Source organism: Macaca nemestrina, chromosome 14 (genome assembly GCF_043159975.1).
Source record: "Macaca nemestrina isolate mMacNem1 chromosome 14, mMacNem.hap1, whole genome shotgun sequence".
In the NCBI taxonomy this organism is placed as follows: domain Eukaryota; kingdom Metazoa; phylum Chordata; class Mammalia; order Primates; family Cercopithecidae; genus Macaca; species Macaca nemestrina.
Genome location: NC_092138.1, coordinates 72,068,200 through 72,087,821, shown reverse-complemented (window position 1 = coordinate 72,087,821; position 19,622 = coordinate 72,068,200). Strand labels below are relative to the sequence as shown.

General features: G+C 43.2%; 1 protein-coding gene and 1 long non-coding RNA gene across 4 annotated transcripts; one reads left to right on the top strand and one right to left on the bottom strand.

Moving 5' to 3' along the window:
* Positions 1-685: 685 nt before the first annotated feature.
* PGAP4 (post-GPI attachment to proteins GalNAc transferase 4) lies at positions 686-14,794 on the top strand. 3 transcript variants are annotated; one of them, XM_011740229.3, is made up of 2 exons: positions 686-1,031; positions 10,793-14,794. In XM_011740229.3, exon 2 carries the CDS (start codon positions 10,870-10,872, stop codon positions 12,079-12,081), a length of 1,212 nt encoding a protein of 403 aa, XP_011738531.1. In that variant the 5' UTR covers positions 686-1,031; positions 10,793-10,869; the 3' UTR covers positions 12,082-14,794. The 3 variants fall into 3 exon arrangements, with proteins under 3 accessions (XP_011738531.1, XP_011738533.1, XP_011738532.1); XM_011740231.2 differs by lacking the exon at positions 686-1,031 and adding an exon at positions 1,166-1,414; XM_011740230.3 differs by lacking the exon at positions 686-1,031 and adding an exon at positions 1,513-2,003.
* On the bottom strand, positions 14,353-18,847 carry LOC105480990 (uncharacterized). The gene is made up of 2 exons (XR_011612743.1): positions 18,350-18,847; positions 14,353-17,742 (listed from the first exon to the last, which is right to left on the bottom strand). It is a non-coding gene; the product is annotated as an uncharacterized lncRNA (long non-coding RNA).
* Positions 18,848-19,622: the final 775 nt, after the last annotated feature.

The window sequence follows — 19,622 nt, the reverse complement described above, 5'->3', positions numbered from 1 at the left end:
AGACCTTTTAGAACAAGTGTTGGCAAATGAGGCAGTAAATATTTTAGGCTTTGTGGGTCATAAGGTCTCTGTCACAACTGTCCAACTCTGCTGTTCTTGCATGGTAGCAGCCATAGACAATATGTAAATGATGACCATGTTGCAATAAAACTTTGTTTATGATCACCAAATTTTGAATTCATATAATTTTCATATCTCTGAAATATTCTTCCATTTTTAACCCTGAAATGTCACAAAAAAACATTCTTAGCTTGTGGGCTGTACAAGAACAGGCAGCAAGCTGTAGTTGCTAACCTGTGGCCTAGACAGGCAAACCTAAGATTAGAAGCACTGGGTAAGGCCGTACAGCTGTGTGGTGAAAACCCATTCAGAAGGGAAAGTCCAGGGTGGAATGCAGGAAGCTGTTCGTTTTCTTTTGTCCTCCACATTTTTCCTCCCCCGGATCATTCTATATCTTTTTCCTGTTTGCTTTGCCGGGATTGTTCTCAATGTGCATACCTTCCCATACCTCAGGCGTTTTGTCTCTCGTGGCCATTTGTGTTTAAGTTGAGGGTTTTGAGAAGACTAAAAAAATTCAAGACCCAAAGTAATAGCTTTCTCACGCATTGAGAGATGTCGTTCCATTGGTGTGAATAAGTCTCTGTGTACCCACCTGATGAAATATAATGCTGGCTTCTAGTTCCCTCACAAAAGAAACAGGCTTCCTGTTTGCGTGACTTGGGGGCGACTCCTGCTTTTCCCTGGCTGCCCATCAGTTGGCGCCTTTTGCCGTCCTTTTTCCCCAAGCCGGCTTTGGGGGCCGCGATCGCTCCGCAACTCGCGGGTCACATGGCCCGCCTGAGCAAGGGGAGCCCTGCGCCCGAGCTGCGAGGCGGGAGGAGGTGAGGCTCGGGCGCACACCCAAACCGCGCTGCGCCCGCTCCTTCCGGGCCCCGGCGATGGCGCCTCCACCGGGATGAGCTAGCCAGCCTGGGCGATACCAGAGGCGGCCCTCGGCGCGCGCAGGGGACCGAACTGATCGCCCCAACCCGGTAGGTTTCTGTTGCGCACGATCTGCTCAGCCCTTTTGGCGCGGTGGTCGGAGCCCTGGAGAGACACCAGAGCGCGGGGACAAGGATTAGGGGTGGCCACAGCTGGCACAAGCAGGGCAGCTGGGGGTTGGGGACAGGCGTCGCAGAGGGCCTGTGCCCCTGGCAGTGCGCCTCGGGCAGGCGGGTTGCCTAGCGGCCCTGCCCGGAGCTCCGACCGCTTCCTGCCGGAGGATTGCGAGGTCCCGCAGGGTCCCTCGCGCGGCAGGCGCCCGCGTCAGTGCGGGGATGGTTGAGTGCAGCAGGGGCGCCTCCCTGGCCCTCGCCTGCACCAGCTGCGCCGACAGGCCAACAGAAGGACGCGAGCGGGGCGCGTGCCAGTCTGGGTAAGACCCTCGCCGAGCCTAGCAGGGCCGAAGCGCCAAGGGGCCTGGCGCCTAATGGCCGCCCGCAAGCAGAGGACCCTCGCAGCGCGTCCACACCTTAGGTTCGCCTGGCGCGCCGAGAGCGCGGCGGCAGTGTTGGGTTTCTGCGGGCGACCTCGCAGCCAAGGGCTGGGGGAGGGCGACTGGGCAGAGGAAGGCGTCCTTCCCAGCACCGGGAAAAAACAGCAGAAGGGAAGAAGCGCAGCGATGGAGACGGTCAGCTCGGCCTACGGGTGGGAAACTGAGGCTTAAGCGTGGCGGGGACTGCCCAAGGTCAGCGACAGACACTAGATCCAGTGCCCTAGACATCGTCCCCCATTCTTTTTCCAAGAGGGAGGGTTAATTAGGTCCACCTGGGCGTGTCTCACCCTCTTTCTGGCCCTTGGCTCGGGCGTCGCCAGTGTCGCACTGCGCTCACGGTGTCTTGGGGCATGAGCTCCTGCAGGGTCGTTGTGACCCGCATCCCCTGCTGGACCCACGCTCTCTCCGGGGGACCGCAGGGCGGCTCCAATGATGATCTCACCATGCGGACCATTAGCAATACATGCAGGTGTGTGTGCGCGTGCATGTGTGTGTTTCTCCAAGAAAACTAATCCTTTTAAGGGGAAATAGCTTTTCTTTAGGGTTGAATTTCTAGAACGCACTGCACTAGGTACTTTATGAGGTGAGAAGAGAAAACTAACATTATTAGAATTATCAGAATGTTGTAAGGATACCCTTATTAGAAAACATCCTGGAAACAAAACTCCAAAGGAGAAACAAAATAAAAATAACTTAAAACTTCAATTTCTAGATGGTTTAGATTTTCTGCATATCTTAAAATTTTCTCTATGTATACACATTTGAAGTTTTGAATCAAAAGTGTGGACCAAGAAATGGTATCTTGTCTTAATTTGCATGTCTTTGATTACCGGTAGGAATTAACACTTTTTCCTCTGTGTAGTAGCCTTTTGCATTTCTGTAGGTGAGTTGATTGTTAATTCTTCTTCCCATTTTTCAGTTGGAGTATCTTTCTCTTCCTGGTTTTTAAGCACTTTATGTGTATTACACATTAAAGTAGTAATTCTTTGTCACATGTCGCACTATAGGGAGTATTTTCTGTTAATTTTTACTAGTTCTAATTCCAAATGATCTTTTGGATATTTTGGTCTATTTTTTATTTTGATGGTTATAGGGGAATATAAATTTGACAAAACTCATCAAAATATATATTTAAGCGGTGCATTGTATTGTATGTAAACTGTACCTCAATAAAATTAATTTGTAAAGGCCTAGAAAATTATGATGCTGGGTAATGAGAGAGAATCTGCCTAGTCAGATAGTAAAACCTGTTATAAAGCTTTCATAATGAAAATGACATGGCACTGGCACCACAATGCAGGGAGAGACAGCTGCCAAAATCCACAAACAGATATACATATGTAATTTAATTTGTTATAGCTATAGCAATTTAAATCACGAATAAAAAAATGGACTTAACAGGTGCCCTGTCATGTTCACCTTCCCAGTGTCTAACACAAGACTCAGTGTTCAATGGAATGCTTAATTATGATTATAAAAGTAATGCTCTTTGCAGAAGTGTAGATATCAAAACAGGAAATTGCCGTCCCCATACCCTTCGTTTCTCCTTCACTAAATTATACTCCACATTAAAAATAAAATGGTCATATCTCTGCACATTTTTCTGTAATTTGCACTGATATAGTTCGCATTTCTCCCTTCTGGTCTTAGTCTACTTGAGCTGCTGTAACACATTCTCAAAGAGTAGGTGGCTTAAACAACAGACACATTTATTTCTCAAACTTCTGGAAGCTGGAAGTTCCAGATCAGGGTGCCAGTGTGGTCAAGTTTTGGTGAGGGGCCTCTTCCTGGTTTACATGTGAGAGAGCAGAGAAAAGAAGTGATCTCTCCTGTCTTTTCTTATAAGGGCACTAATAAAGAGCATGCATTACTGAGGTCTGCACCCTTATGACCTGATTACCTTCCAAAGACCCTGTCTTTGAATACCATCACATTGGAGATTAGGATTTATAACACGGATTGTGGCTGGGGAGGAGGAGGACAAAACGTTCAGTCCAAAGCACAACCCTAGCTAGGATTTCTTTTATGTCAACATATTTAAACCTTTCTCGTTCTTCTTAACATGTTCACAGCATACCCTTTTATGATTCTCTAAAAATCTGTTCCCTTTGCTAGGTATTTCATTTGCCTGCAGTTCTTCCTTTCTTCCTTTCTCCCTCCCACCCTCTTCCTCACTCTCTCTCTCTCTCTTTCTTTCTTTCCTTTCTCTTCCTTCCTTCCTTTCTTCCCTTTCTCCCTCCATTCCTCTCCCCCTCTTTCTGTCTTTTTCTTTCTACTACAAACAAAACAGCAATGAACATTTCTCATCCATCTTTGGTAGCATGTGTTGGCATTTCTGCTGAGTAGATTCCTAGAAGTAGGATCGTTATGTCAAAGGGGATGTACATATAAAATGTTTATAGATACTGCCCCAACACCCCAACATTTCCTCCAAAAACTGCACCAATTTATATGAAAGTGCCTAGTTGTTGAACTGTGCCACTCCCTCTTGAAGTAAATTAAATTCAGATGTTAAATATAGAGATTAATTATGGAGAAAGGGATCTCTAGTACCAAGTCTTTTCACCTGAGCATTATTTTTCTGTTTATTAATGACTTTTTAAATACCCTTTGGTAGAATTTTGTAGTATATGTATATATTCTGCATATTTCTGAAATTTATTTCTAGGTATTTGGGTTATTTTTTCCCTTTTGATTGGGATTTTTTATTCCTTTAGTTCACTGGTGATTGTTTACATGAAAGCAATTATTATAATATAGGTACAGATATGAACATGTAATGCATATATATAGTACCTGTGTATATATACTTGCTATGTATATTATATATTATTTTTACATATTAATTCTGGTACCAACCATGTTTTGAAAGTCTATTGCCATTTCTAATGGTTTTTCAGTTGATTTTCCTGGGCTCCAAATTTGTGCAGGCAGTCGTGCATATTGGTTGAGAACATGGGTTCCGGACACAGTCTGCCTGGGTTCAAGTTTTGCCACCTGCTTAAAAGCTTAGTTTTTTAAAGTATAAAATGGGCTTACTAGTCATACTTCTCATAGGCTTTTTATGAGGATCGATAGATGAAATGCTTAGAACAGTGCCTGGCACGTAAGTGCTCCACAAACATTTACAAATAAGTCCATCTCTACACAGTATATGACCAGCTCTTTGATACTACCAATTTTATAGCTGAGGACCTGAGACCCATAGAGGTCAAAGAGGCTATTTATTTGCTCAACAAGCATTGAGTGTCTTTTATGCATAGTTCTATGCTGGGTCTGTGAGGGATACCAAAGATAAATCAGACTAAATCTACTCAAAAGAGATTTAAAAGTCCAATCAGATCATAAGTCAAGGGCCATAAACAAGGCCATGGAAGACAACAGGCATCATGGAAAAACATGAGCTTTGAAATTTATCCTTGTGCTTGAATTTCCTGCTTGCAACTTGGTAGCATCAGTTTTTTCAACTAAATGGGATTAATTTCATGCTATATGTAGTATGGCCTTAATAAGCGGTAGCTATAAATAGATGAGTCTGAAGTAGAAAGTGACAAATGAATGCCCTGGAGGAAGAGTTCATAGAAAGGGCCCCAGTACTTAAGGGGAAAAAAGAGATTCTTTCTGGTTGGAGAGGTCAGGGTTGGCTTTTGGAAGAGGTACCTTTTGAGCTGATTCTTGGTTGAGTTAGTCAGTGTGAGGAGCAGAAATGCAGCTGGAAAGATAAGTTGGAACTGGATTGTGAAGAATGTTGGCAAATAATTTGAACTTTATTCTATAGTCATGGGGGAATCATTGAATAGTTTTACAGAAAAGAGTGCCATGTTCTGACTTATGCTTCAGAGTATCAGATGGATGCTGATCAGGTAAAACATCACCATCATCTGCACAGTGTCCTACGCTGACGAAGGGCTATCATAGCTATTGTCTCTTCATCGTCACAATGGCTTTTTTTTTTTTTTTTTTTTGAGACACAGTCTCACTGTGTTGCCAAGCTGGAATGCAGTAGCACAATCTCGGCTCACTGCAACCTCTGACTGCCTGGTTCAAGCGATTCTTCTGCCTCAGTCTCCTGAGTAGCTGGGATTACAGGCACGTGCCACCACGCCCAGCTAATTTTTGTATTTTTAGTAGAGACGGGGTTTCACCATGTTGGCCAGGATGGTCACAATCACCTGACCTCATGATCCACCCGCATCGGCCTCCCAAAGTGCTGGGATTACCAGCGTGAGCCACTGTGCCCAGCTGAAGTATCTTTTATTTTCCTATTTCACAGAGAAATAAAATAGGCTCAGAGAGATAAATGATTTTTTTTAATACAAATTGATCGAATTAGTGAGCGTTAGGACGAGAACTGGACCCAGATATTTTGGCTTGTGTTGCTCATTCTGGAGGTCAGAAGCTCTGTTAGGAGCCTATTGCAATCAGCTGGCTTGGAGGTGCTGAGGAGGAACTAGAGTGTGGCAGGCAGGAAGGCTTGACAAGGGGAAGGGGAAGGGAAAAGAGAGGCATAATAAAAGAGGCTGTAGAGGTGGGATTAGGAAGTGAGTGCATGGAGGTGAGAAGTTAGAACTAACTAGTGTTTTAGACTAAGTTGCCTGGGAAAGTGGTGGTGCCATTCATATAGTGGATTTGGGAAACATAGGACATTCTTGAGCACTTATCCCCTGACTCACACCCTGGTATTGTGTCTCCCACACCCGTGGATCCTTTAGTTTAATTTTCAGAAGTTGCACTAAAATGTAACTGTTGTTGTTGCTCCATTTATTCATCTAAGCCCTACTTCATGTTCATTTCTCAGAGTCTGTGTCCTTTACTGTCTTCTCTGAGCCCTACACTCTAGACATGGTAACAGGTAAAGAATTCTGTTTAGGGAAGGGCTGTGTTTCAAAGAGCACATGCAAAGCATAGGTAAGAACTGGGTATGTATTGTTCTGTAGAATCAGAGCTGTAATAGTGCAGTCATTATTAGGTCAGCTCAGAGGTGCCAGTCAGTCCACAGTGTCTCTAGAGCGTGGGCCTCAGCCTGTGACATCATGGGCAACTGGAATTCCGGAAAAAGACAATCAGAGTGGTAACATAGACATAGCCCTCTTGTCTCACCCTTATGACTGGGCTGGGAGTAAAAAAAAAAAAACTCCTTCCCCAAACTAGCAGTGAAAAGTCCTATGTTTTTATATCTGTTCCCCTAAGCCTCTTTATCTTTTATCTTTTTGTTTGTTTGTTTGTTTGCTTTGTTTGAGACAGGGTTTTTCTCTGTCACCCAGGATGGAGTGCAGTCGTACGATCGTGGCTCACTGTAGCCTCAACCTGCTGGGGCTCAGGCAATCCTTCTGCCTCAGCCTCCTGAGTAGCTAGGACTACAGGAACATGCTACCATGCCTGGCTGATTTTTGTATCTTTTGTTGAGACTGGGTTTGGCCATGTTGCCCAGGCTGGTCTGAATCTCCTAGGTTCAAGCCATCCACCTGCCTCAGCCTCCTAAAGTGCTGGGATTACAGGCTTGAGCCACCACATCCAGCTATTCATTCTTCTTAAAACCAGATCAGTAAGGTGAAATACATTATAGGTGCCATTGGACACCACAGCCTACTGTGCAACAATTGGTTAAATCTTCTAAGAAAATATTTTAAAAAATAAACAAGAACATACTCCTGAATGACTCTATAACTCAATGTGGTTGGATTTTCAGCAAAGCAGTCATCTAATCTTGAATAAAGGATCTGATCCCAGCTCCTGTGTCCTAGGTGGGTGTGGTAGATTGCATTATTGTTCAAAATGCCCCTCCCTGGAGTAGATTTTCTGCCTCTCCCTGGAATACATAGATTTCTCCAGTCATTGGCTTCAGGTGTGGCCATGTATCTTTTGGCACTCCCTTCTTGCAGGAAAATGACATAACTGCTCTGTTGAACTTAAGTTATTATGTGACTTGTTCCAGTCAGTGAAATGTGGGTGGAAGTGATCTGTGTCACTTTTGAGAAGTAGCTTTGAGAGCCTGCTTGTGGTGCACTATTCCCCTTTTTTCTCTCTACCACAAAACCAGCAATGTTAAAACAAAACAAAACAAAAAAAACAGTTCTATCTGCCTGGGTCCTAGAGTACAAACAGCAGGCAACAGAGGCACAATTGACCTATAAAGGACAAGTAATATGAGCAAGAATTAAATCCTCGTTCTTATAACCCACTGAGATTTTTGGGATCATTACTGAAGCCTGTCCTTATTCGTGCAGTGTGTAATGATTGGGGTTGGGGGCTGGGTCTTAAGCCCTGTGAGCATTCTAAAAAAATTTCCATACTCTCTGAGCAGATTGCTAGATGCTTTCTTTTCTCCTCAGGATTTAGAAATCGGCCTGTTGCTTTTTTTTTCTATTGAATCTTCACTTTCCCCTCCTTCTGCTCTGTGGGAGGAGTAAATCTTCCTGTCCCATTGTTTTGGCCAATGGATGATGAGTAGACTTGATTTGTGACACACTGAAACCAGGATGTAAATGTACCTGCATGTTTTGACTTGGCCTCTTGTGCAGCTTCCAGGCAACACAGGAACACACCCCAGGTGACTGTTTCTTCTGCAGCTAAATCTAGAAGGAGGGGCATGTGGCATGAACTAATTCTGACCTACATTCTGGAGCTGACCCCAACTGAGCCACAGCTATCCACAAACCCGTATGCAAGAAATACATGTTATTACTTTAAGTTATGAAGATTTGACACTGTTAATCACCCCAGCAAAGCTGATTAATATAGGCAGGGACCATGTGTCCTCTGAACCGAATCCTTCTCTTTTCCTTATTGTCAGTGGAACAGCAGTCTCACAGACGTAATTTTAAAGTGAAGGACTATGTGAGATGTTAATGATTTTATTGTCCCCAGTAGCATAAATTCCCTGGGACCCAAGGTTATCTTGATGTTAGTACTAGGTGTTCCCATTTCTTTCCTCTGTGACATATCATAGTAAGTGATAGTCCTTACTATGTGCCTGGCATTTTCCAAACTGCCTGCCCTATCTCATTGTCTCTAGTTCCCTCCTCTAGATTGATCCAGCTCCCTTGTGGTAATAGCAAAGGCAGGGATAATAAATAGTCTGAGCAGAAAGCCACTTGAATGCCTCCTTTTCCAAAGCCAATACTGCAGGAGTGTGAGCTCAGCCCAATTCTTGTATTGGCTTCCATTAGTAGTGATGTGGAACTGGTGAGACCACGTGGATGTGCAACCACATGATTTGTTAACGCCATTGCCCTGAGCAGAGCAGAGGAAGAAGCAACCAGTCTGCAATATACTGGACGTTCACAAACCAGCAAGACTGGGGTTGCATACTATTCAAACCTCTCTTTGCTTTGTTCCCTCTTTGGGTACTATCCTGATCTCTTAGTACTAGGATTGTCTGTCTTACCTTTGAGTCCCATAGTACAATCTGCTTCTGTGGCTGAAATGAAACTTGTTTCTCTACTTGAGAAATTACCATGTCACTGTACTATAGACATTTGATATTCTACACAACTGTAGAGGCTAACTGCTGTAATAAAGTCCAAAAATTATTGGTGTCTAGACACAGTGGTTTATGTATTGCTCACAACACAGTCCACTCTAGTTTGGGAGGGTACTGGGAGATGGGCAGTGGGAGGGACATCTGTTCCATGCAGTCCCAAAACTGGGATATGTATGTACAGGATTCAAGGACCCAGGCTTCTGCCATCTGGTGACTGTACCCTCCTCTAGATCCACCAGGGCTCTCCATTCAGCTGGCAGACGGGGAAAGAGAAAGTTGAAATGGCACATCTGTTCTCAACTACCTTGTCCCAGGTGTCACCCCTGTCACTTTGCTGATAAGCCCTAGTCACGTGACTCCACCTGGAGAAGGAAAGCTAGGAAATGAGGTCTTTCTGTGTGCCCAAGGGGAGAACATGGATATGAGAGCACTGGCTGAGTCTGCTCCATAGCAACCTCATATGATTCCTGGGCAATCCTCCCTTTGCAATAACTCACAAACTACACAGTTTTCCTCCAAATGTGTATAAACCTTATTATGCTTCTGAGGCAAGAGATTTACTTTCTGTACTGCAGACACCATTTAGTTTTGCATTGACCCTACTAGCAAAGGACTGGCTTTGTCCTTTTAATTCTGTTTTTTGGCAGTAGTCTGTTTTCCATCAGAACATTAGACCTGCTTACTTCTGAAATATTATTATGAGTTTGAACATATGGATAGATTTTAATGGCATTTTTACTCTGCATTATTTTGCTTTGTAACGTATTTTATATTCACAGTAACCCTAAGAGACAGATATTATTATTTCCATTTTAGAGCTGAGAAATATAAGATATAGAGAGGTAAACTGACTTCCCAACAAGTGAGAGGTAGAGCTAGGATTCATACCAACATGAGCCTGGCCTCAGGCCCATGCTCTGAATCATTACATCACACAGCATTTTTTCCTGGACCAAACTGAGGGCAACTGCCTCTTCCATATTCACCTCTGCCTTTCCCTACCCCAATCCCCCTTCATTGAACAGCTACTCATGGATCTTCCTCCAGATGTTTCCTCCCTCCCCAAGCCTAGGGCTCTAGAGTTTGCTTGCTTATGGGAGATACTTCCTCTCATCGGTTCCCATGATCTACAAAAATAAAATGGGAGAACAATCAGGATTAAATTAATATGCAATGTTAAGTATAGTTGCGTGAGATTAGAAACATATGAATGGAAAATGACATTAAATAACAAAGATATTTCAGAGAATCCTAAGTATTCCTTCTCTTGTTGGACAAGTTTTTTTTTTTTTTTTTGGAAATTGCTATATGCACAGTTAATCAACAAGTATTTTCTGGGTCCTTATGCTGGAACTTGCTCTAAATCTGTATATTTCCTTTGTGCCAAGCCTTGCTTTTTTGCCCCTGTTTTAAGAACCTGTTGTCTGTGTACCTGGTGAATAATGATCCTAACAGCCTACCTGGAGATTTTCTGGCACATTGTAAACCTAACTAAGTATCTTTAGGCATGGAGACTTGGTTGGATGCACTGAGATCTTGTTACTCATAGAAATAATAAACACATCCCAGAGGTTGTTAGCAGACACGACCAAAGAATGGTTTACTGCAGAAAATACTTTAAAGTCTCTAGAAGCCACAGAGCCTTGAATTATAATTTCTGATTTGATATGTGCTGAGTTCAGTTCTTGGCCCTTTGTTTTTTTTGTTTGTTTGTTTTTTGTTAAAAAAAAAAAAAAATGCTTACCCTTACCATTCCCTACTTCCTCTCTCTTTAGGTTTGATTTCTGATGACTCTGGCCTGAGTTCCAGAATGGTTTTTTCTTGGGACCAGACATGAACAAAAGTTGACCTCATGAGCACTTCAACCTCTCCAGCTGCCATGCTCCTCCGGAGGCTGCGGCGACTCTCCTGGGGCAGCACCGCTGTCCAGCTCTTCATCCTAACAGTGGTGACATTTGGCCTGCTGGCCCCCCTGGCCTGTCACCGACTTCTACACTCTTACTTCTATCTGCGCCATTGGCATCTGAACCAAATGAGCCAAGAGTTCCTGCAGCAAAGCTTGAAAGAGGGCGAGGCTGCTCTCCACTATTTTGAGGAGCTTCCCTCTGCCAATGGCTCAGTGCCCATTGTCTGGCAGGCCACCCCCCGGCCCTGGCTGGTGATCACCATCATCACCGTGGACAGACAGCCTGGCTTCCACTACGTCCTGCAGGTGGTGTCCCAGTTCCACCGGCTTCTTCAGCAATGTGGCCCCCAGTGCGAGGGGCACCAGCTCTTCCTGTGCAACGTGGAGCGCAGTGTGAGCCATTTTGATGCCAAGTTGCTCTCCAAGTACGTCCCTGTGGCCAATCGCTATGAGGGCACTGAGGATGATTATGGTGATGACCCTTCAACCAACTCATTTGAGAAAGAGAAGCAGGACTATGTCTATTGCCTGGAGTCATCCCTGCAGACCTACAACCCAGACTACGTCCTGATGGTGGAAGACGATGCTGTTCCAGAAGAGCAGATCTTCCCAGTCTTGGAGCATCTTCTGCGGGCTCGCTTCTCTGAGCCACATCTCAGAGATGCCCTTTATCTCAAGCTCTATCACCCCGAGAGGCTCCAGCACTACATCAACCCAGAGCCCATGCGGATCCTGGAGTGGGTTGGTGTAGGCATGTTGCTGGGGCCCTTACTAACCTGGATATACATGAGGTTTGCCAGCCGCCCAGGGTTTAGCTGGCCTGTAATGCTCTTCTTCTCCCTGTATAGCATGGGTCTGGTGGAGCTGGTGGGTCGGCACTATTTCCTGGAACTGCGGCGGCTGAGTCCTTCCCTGTACAGCGTGGTTCCTGCCTCTCAGTGTTGCACCCCAGCCATGCTCTTCCCTGCACCTGCGGCCCGCCGGACCCTCACCTACCTGTCCCAAGTGTACTGCCACAAGGGCTTTGGCAAGGACATGGCACTGTACTCGCTGTTGAGGGCCAAGGGAGAGAGGGCCTATGTAGTGGAGCCGAACCTCGTGAAACACATTGGGCTCTTCTCCAGTCTCCGGTACAACTTTCATCCCAGTCTCCTCTAGGGTGCCAAGAAATGCCTTTCTGAAGTTGGCCACTTCTTGAAGATTCAAATATTGATCTCTTTATTTAGACGTGGTTGCCTGCAGGTATTTCACTGTTTGCTGTTGTTAGAGATATAGGCACTGGGGCAGCTGAGGAACATGAATAAGTCAAGAGCGTTGGCTTTGGTAGCCTCCTGGCAGGAGCAGCAATTTGCCACAGGTCCGGACCTCTCCCTCCACACAGCCACACTGCCTCATGCAGTCTGACCCACCCAGTGAGGGTGCATTTGAACCCTGGTTATATTCTCCATCTGTTTTTAAGCTCTGCTTTGTGATAGAGCTTGTGACTGCCAAAAATCTTGTGCACAGTGATATGACTGTTTTAGGATCTTAAGGGTAGGATTTTATGAAAAGTGAGATCCTTTGGAATTGAGTTCTTTCTCATTGGGTATGAAAATGGATGTATATTTAGAATATATGCCTCACGAGGCAGGACCATGTAGATAGATTCCATTTGTTTCCTTGACCTGGTATAATAAAAACTGATAAAAGCCGTGCAGTACCCAGCATCTTGGAGGCAGGTGATCTGGCTTTTCTGTTACCTGGCATTTTCATTTCCTATATATCTGTAGTGCACTGATAATTGATATTGTTAATGAGAACTTTAAGGCACGACAAGATCTGGAAGAGCTTCTGAACCATCACAGTCAGATTGCTTATGTTGAGTAGTGATTTAACATTGAACATTTCTGTACTACTCTGACTCTTTGAAAACTGGACATTTCAGAATGATATAGTGTGGATGAGCTCTTTACAAGTGGCATATCATTTTTCCTGACTTTGCTGGCTGACTGCTTACCCTCATTTCTTTTTCTTCTAGGTAGCATGATGTTATAGGAAAAAAAAAAAAAAAAAAAAAAGCATGGACTGAAGTCAGAAGACCTGAACTTTTATTTCAGATCTCTGCCATGCCCTAATGATGTGACCACCTTGGGCAGGTCATATAGTCACTCTGGGTCTCAATTTCTTCACCTGTAAAATGAGGGCTGTAATACTTACCTGTTAAAGTTGCCTTGAGGATTAAATGGCAGAATATATGTAAAACGCCTAGCAAGTGCTTAGTCCACAGAAGACATTTGGCAAACTTTTCTCTCCTATAATAAACATATACAACTCAAGCTTATTTCAGAAAAAGATATTGGTGATGTTGTTTAAAGTATGAGATAGGGCATGGGGCTGCCACCTATGTACCAGCTATTCCAGACCAAGCCATGCTAGAATAAAGACTGACTTTTCATTGTGACCTCTGAAGGATGTGCAGCTCAGCTTTCACCTAGTGCCACCTTCAGCCAAGCCATAAAGAAGAATTGTTCATTCAAACTGGAAATGATCTCCAGCTTGGAAATGAGACTCCTCATGAGCTTATTCTAAGATCAGAGTCTGAAAATTACTTTTCTCCAAAGTTACAAATAAAGGTATTTTAACAGTGCTATCAGACTAGTGACCAACAAGTTTCTTTATGAGGATGGATGATGACAAAGAGTTCAAGCAATTGTCCAGTTTGTTTCGATGCCACAGTTTGCTTTTAAATTCCCACAGGGAACTCGCATCTGGAGACCCACTCAACACAGAGGGATTACATAAAGGTTGATCACCCACACTCTACAGATGAACAATTTGAGACCCAGAGATGCTAAACTGCTCTCCAGGTCACAAACCTGACAGCAGCATAGCCAGAATGGGAACAGAGCTCTTCTGACTTCAAGCCCCTGCACTTTTTTCTTAACCAGATTAATTTTATGAATATGTATGTGGTCAAAGTCTCTTTTGTAAAATCTGAGTATAACCTGGACTAAATCATGTCTCTGTAAGCTAAGATGGCAGAAATACATTGTCATGTTAGTTTGGGGGAACAAACAGATATAAGTATGTGTTGTAATGTTATAGTGAGCTGTTATGTATCCCCCAGCAATGTCCAAAGTGATCAGAGCTACTAGATGACTTATTATAATGTTCAGATCCCACTCCTTCATTCCTTCTCTCCCAGTGACCTGTGTACCCCCAAGCTTTAGAACTGAACCATCTCCAACTTAGAACTCATTAGAGTTTGTTGCATTAGTGATTGGATCTCCTCATGAAAGTTTTTTGACCAATGACAGTGGAGCCACTTTAAGCTAGCCAGGCCCAAGATAGGGAAGCACTGCTGGTTTACATTTCTGCTCTTTCTAATTCAGTTGTCTATTGCATGCAGTCATCCCTTCCCTTGACTTCTCCATTATGGAAGGCTAAGGCCATCCTTACTTGTCCAGTTTCTCTACCTACACACTAACATGCCTTTCCCCATGGAGCTGAACTCTGTCAGCTGTCCTTGGACATTTTCTGCAGATGCAGGCTTAGTTCTGCTCTTTTGTTCCTACCCACTTCTAAATCTTCCTCCATTTAATCCCTTATTCTTATAAGGAGTCTAATTTTTGTGTATTGTCCTTGATTAGGGCAGCTGACAGCTTTACACCAAAGCTGAAGTCTCTCATTTAATCCTAAGCAAGGGGCTAGAGAGAACTAAGATATCCCTCCCATATCAAGGGGCATAGGTTACTAGAAGGGTGGAGGTCTCTTAACAGGCTCACTCACCTTTCAGAGTTTAAATTATGATCAGGCTTAAGAAGCTCTCTCTTGTGACTGAGTGTATTTGCATAGACATGTCTGTGAAAATAAAAGCACCCATTTTACTAAGGCTTTCTGAGAAGACTTTTATTCTTCTCTGTCTTTCTTTTTCATGAATGGATTTTTCTGATGTAGCAAATAGTATGGGCTCCCTGCCCCACCACACAGTTTTGTAGTCCCAAGAGGGCCATTCAGAAGTATTGGCTGCTGCCTGCACAAGCAACCGTGGCCACAGATCCCTGGATCACAGCAATGTCAGAGCATTTATCCATCTTTTTCTGGGTTAAAAAAATTGGGGGTCACCCCTGCCACCCAAATCATCTTACCCCTCACCAGTATACCCCTGGTACAATGTGGTGATCATTCCTTCACTCTTTCCTGCCTCTTGGTCTAAAAGTCTTAGAATAAGTTGCAGAGCTGCCATGTGTGGTATTCCTGTCTGTGCTCCATTGACAAACCCAAGAACATGCAGCAACACCTGTAGCCTGAAAGAAAAAACTCAGCCTTCCCCTGAGAGAAACACACAGGGATCCCTCACACCCGTCCTCCCCCAACTCCCAACACACACTGAAAACAAAACCACTAGCAACAACAAAGTAAAAAACAGCTGTGTGTGATGATGGAAAGACCTCCTCTTAGCACGTGCCATTCCCTCTGCTTGGAATGCATGTAAAAAACATTGTATAGGGGCTAAAATTGTGCACTATAACCAATTCTCAGTCCCTAGACCCCATTCTTTGTTCCTCTTCTTCCTGATTTTCTTCCCTAGACCATTTCTTTGTGTCCAGTGTTCCTTTTGTTCATAGGCAGTTCCACTGTGAGTCTTATACTCTTTCTCATTCATTCATTGCTCACTATGTGTCATGTTCTATTCTAGGTGTTGGGGATATAGCAATGAACGAAACAGAAGATCCCTGACACTGAGGAGCTCATGTTCTATGGGGAAGGTGAAGGGGAAAAAAACTCAAAAGAATAAATAAGGGAATTTCAAGAGGTTTCAAGGAAATCTAACTAGGTAATGTGATAGCAGGACCTAGGGATAGGGAAGGGCATGGACTGCTTTAGATAGCATGGGAAATCTGTTGGGGGATATTAAAATTGAACTAAGACCTGAATTACATGGAAAAATTCAGCCAAAGGAAAAGCATTCCAGAGAGAGAGAGCACGGCAGTGCAAAGGCCTTGCAGAAAGAACCAGTGTTAAAAGTCCAAGGATGAAAGAAAGCCAGTGTAGCTAGAGCTTGAAGAAGGAGGATGGGAGTGGGAAGACATGAAGGTAAGTTTGCAGGGGCCAGATCATATCAGGCCTGGAAGGTGATATAGCTGTTTAAAGTTTATTCTAAATGCAATGAGAAACCAGCTCCTAGCAAGATAATAAATTGCTTTGCCAGAACATTAACTGTCCATTATTTAGTTCCTTTGCATTCTGCATAGGCTGGTCTTACAAAGGTTCTGTGACAGTAGGGCATCCATTAAAGATCTATTACATAAGGGAACGTGGGACATGCAAGAGCCGATGACAAATGTAGAAACCCTCTGCTTCACTTGGCATCTCTGTCCTTTTCCTCATCTTTCTGATATTTTAAAGCTACTGTGTTCCTACATACATATGCTATCTGTTCCTTCATTCTCTGATAAATTCATCATTTGCCTTTACATTTTCATCATTTTCACCCCAAAATGGTTAACGTAAGTGCTTTTTTTGAAATCATTTTATTCTTTCATATTTCTGTGTCGGTCGCTAGGAGAAAGACCAGGAAAATCTGTTAAATTCTAAACCAAAAATTCCCATTCACTGCAGAGTGATGATTCGCAACACTGCTGCGATTCAGGCAATGGGGTGTCCTGAAGTGACAGCACATCACCACTGCAGTCATAATAAATTAAGTCTTTTTGTTTTGTTTTGTTTTGTTTTTTGGTCTGCTAGCTCTATTAAATTTCCAATCATCTTTGACATAGTCCCAAAGATTTTCCAAATAGTATCCAACCTAGAAAACAGTTTCAGTTAATAAGCATTTTTCAGCAAATTCTATTATAGTTGGGATAAAAAATATCCAGTGACTTAAAATTACCCAACTTTACGTCATGTGGTGCTGTAACTCAACAGTGCATCGTACAGTATATAAAAATCCCACAGTAATCAACTCCAATTAAAGTGCCTCTCCACCTAAATTAAATTACCAGTTAAATAAGTTCTCCCAAATGAGGAGTGTATCTAAGGTAGATTAGATTAGTTCTATCAAACTTGTATTCTTCATTTTCACTGTGATATTCTCACCATTTTTCTTCAAATAACAGGAATGCACAATGCAAATGTTTCCATTAAACAAACAACAAAATCAGTTAACAATTTTTAAGCAAACAGCTGTAATCTAATTCCCCGTTGTGGTTTTTTGTTTGTTTGTTTTGGTTTTTTACCTGCAAACATTGGCTGCCATTTAATTTTGGAAAAGAAATACACAGAATTTTCAGTTTTCCTATTAGGCATGTTATTCACAGATTTTGGGATTCAATGTTTCTAGCTTTACCCCAAACAGGGCAAAATTTCTGGTTAACCAGTTTTCAAGTCAACCAGTCTGTGTAGATTTATTTCCAGGAATGTGTTTGTGCAATGCCTCTAGTCCTTCTCAACCCTAACCTTCTCCAGCCCTAGTGTATCCAGAATCCATTTCCAACTGGAGTTCAGCAAAAGTTTGGCTTCCATGTAGCTCCCCCTCCAAATAAGTTTATAAAAGAGGAGGCAGGCTTTCATCTCCTTTCTGGATTGTACACATAGAATACATCTAAATTTTAAAAGCTGTGTATGTAAAAAATGGTGTGTGTCTGTATCACATTCAAAATCTAGTTCATGTACTATTCTGCAAGGAAATACATCAAACAAATTAATCATGAGTAAACCTAAATTTAGCAGTTTATCCTTATCTTAATGAATACCTAAATCCTGTTTGCGATATTCACTCAAATGACTCAAGCTTTCTCCTTTTTAATCTCGTTGAACTTTTAGCTGAAATGCCGCAATCTGCAGAAACACATTTCCGTGTTTGAATCAGGAAAGGCTTGGAAGAGATTAGAATAACATTATATTTCATTTTACCAGTTAACACCACAGGAAGAACTATTTCAGCCAAACTAACCCCTTCTTGTCACACTTAAACGTTAACCTTAACCCCAACGTAGACACATACTAAAATTCAAAATTGCATCCCAGGAGGCCTTTAGGACAAATTAATTTTTGTTCTGTGAAAGGCACCTCGTGTCATGTTTCATATCAATTTACAGTTATTGAGTGCCTACTGAGTGACAGGTGCTGTGATCAGTGCTGCAGACTCAAAGGTGAGTGAATAAGACATGCCTTCTTCCTTTCAGAACCTTGGCCCCAGTGAGGGAGTTAGCAACGTGGGGTAAGTCCTGAGATGGCAGGATCACACGGTGCTGTCTATAAATTGCCCCAAAGCACTGAGACTCTAAGTCATCCCATCTCCCTTAACTTCTCTGCAACCTCTTTTCTGAGGACGACATGATCCAACAAAAAAGTCTCCTACCGACAAAGAGAATGTTTGACACAAACACTTATTTTCAGAAACGGTTGTCTCCCAAAGCACTTGGCTTGTCCAAAGATGACTTACCTTGTTGGCAGTCCCTTGCCACACCTGTCTCAAAAAACAATCAAGCTGAACCCAAAGAGTTTCATTGTCCACCCCTCCTTTCTGACAGAAGCTTGCTGATCTGCAAATGGAGAGAGAACTGGGAAGGTCACAACTTGTCCTTGCTCCCTCAAGGTAAGTGTCATCCCGTAAAGTTTGCCTGCTGCCTCATTGCCTTTCCCAAGTCTTGTGCCAAGTCAGTGCTTCTCATATCATAACTTCACTGTAGCTGGTTGTGAGTTGGATCCGGTCTCCTGGAGTTCCCATCACAGAATGACTACAGCTCACCCATCACATGATGTAAGAGTGCCCTTCTTTGAATCCTGCAGAGTTTTTAACCAATGACCACATATTTCTTCCACCTGTTCTTGTCAGTGTTTCCATAGGGACCCAGAGACCTGAAAAGACACATTCCTTACTTTTAAAAATTAATTGGTTTAGACAACCCACACTTGTATTGGCCAGAGTCCTCAGACTGGCTCTGAGGATAGCTGACTAAGCTGCTGCTCCAAAATGCTGGAATATGTCATCATTCACAACCACTGTTCATAACCATTTGACTACCCTAAACACCCTAAACCTTAACTTCAAGGATTCGCTCATCTGAATGAACTAAGCAGAATAAACCGAACAGTAAGAGTAGGGCTTGAAATCCAATTCTTAACTAATTAGAAAGCATGTATGAGCTAAGAGTTTCTTATCCCTTGCCAGGAGGGAAATGGAGAAATTTGATTTATATGTGAAATTTCTGCTTTTCAGCTTTCACTTGCCAAAGACAGGACAACTCAAATGAAAAGAAAAAATGGTGTTATCCATTTATTTTCCCAAAAGAGATGTTTGGAATGCTTTTTTACATTCTCTTCATACATGGGCAGAGTTTGTGCTGTAAATTTTGCAAGTTGACTTCAGTGCAAGAGATGGTCGCAGCATTAGGATGCGTTCACTGGCAAGTAACAGAATCTAGTCTCCCAGGGGCTTAAGCAATAATGACATTTAATTTTCTCACCTGGCAAGAGGTCTGGAGAAGGCAGTTGCAGCAGTGCAGTGATGTCATCTAGGACTCAGATTCTGGCTACTTTTCTGTTCTGCCATCTTTTGCCACATCAGCTTCTGCAGCTTCAAATATCATGTCCTCACAGAGCTGCATTCAATGAGAGTAGGAAGGGGCTGCGATAAAAAGCTTCCTCTTGTAAAGTCCTTTGGTGGTTGTTTTGTTTATTTTCCTCCTTCCAGGAAGAGCAATTTCAAGAAGTCT

Excerpts from the sequence above, each read along its gene's own strand:
- PGAP4 (XM_011740229.3), top strand. The coding sequence starts at position 10,870 with ATGAGCACTTCAACCTCTCCAGCTGCCATGCTCCTCCGGAGGCTGCGG.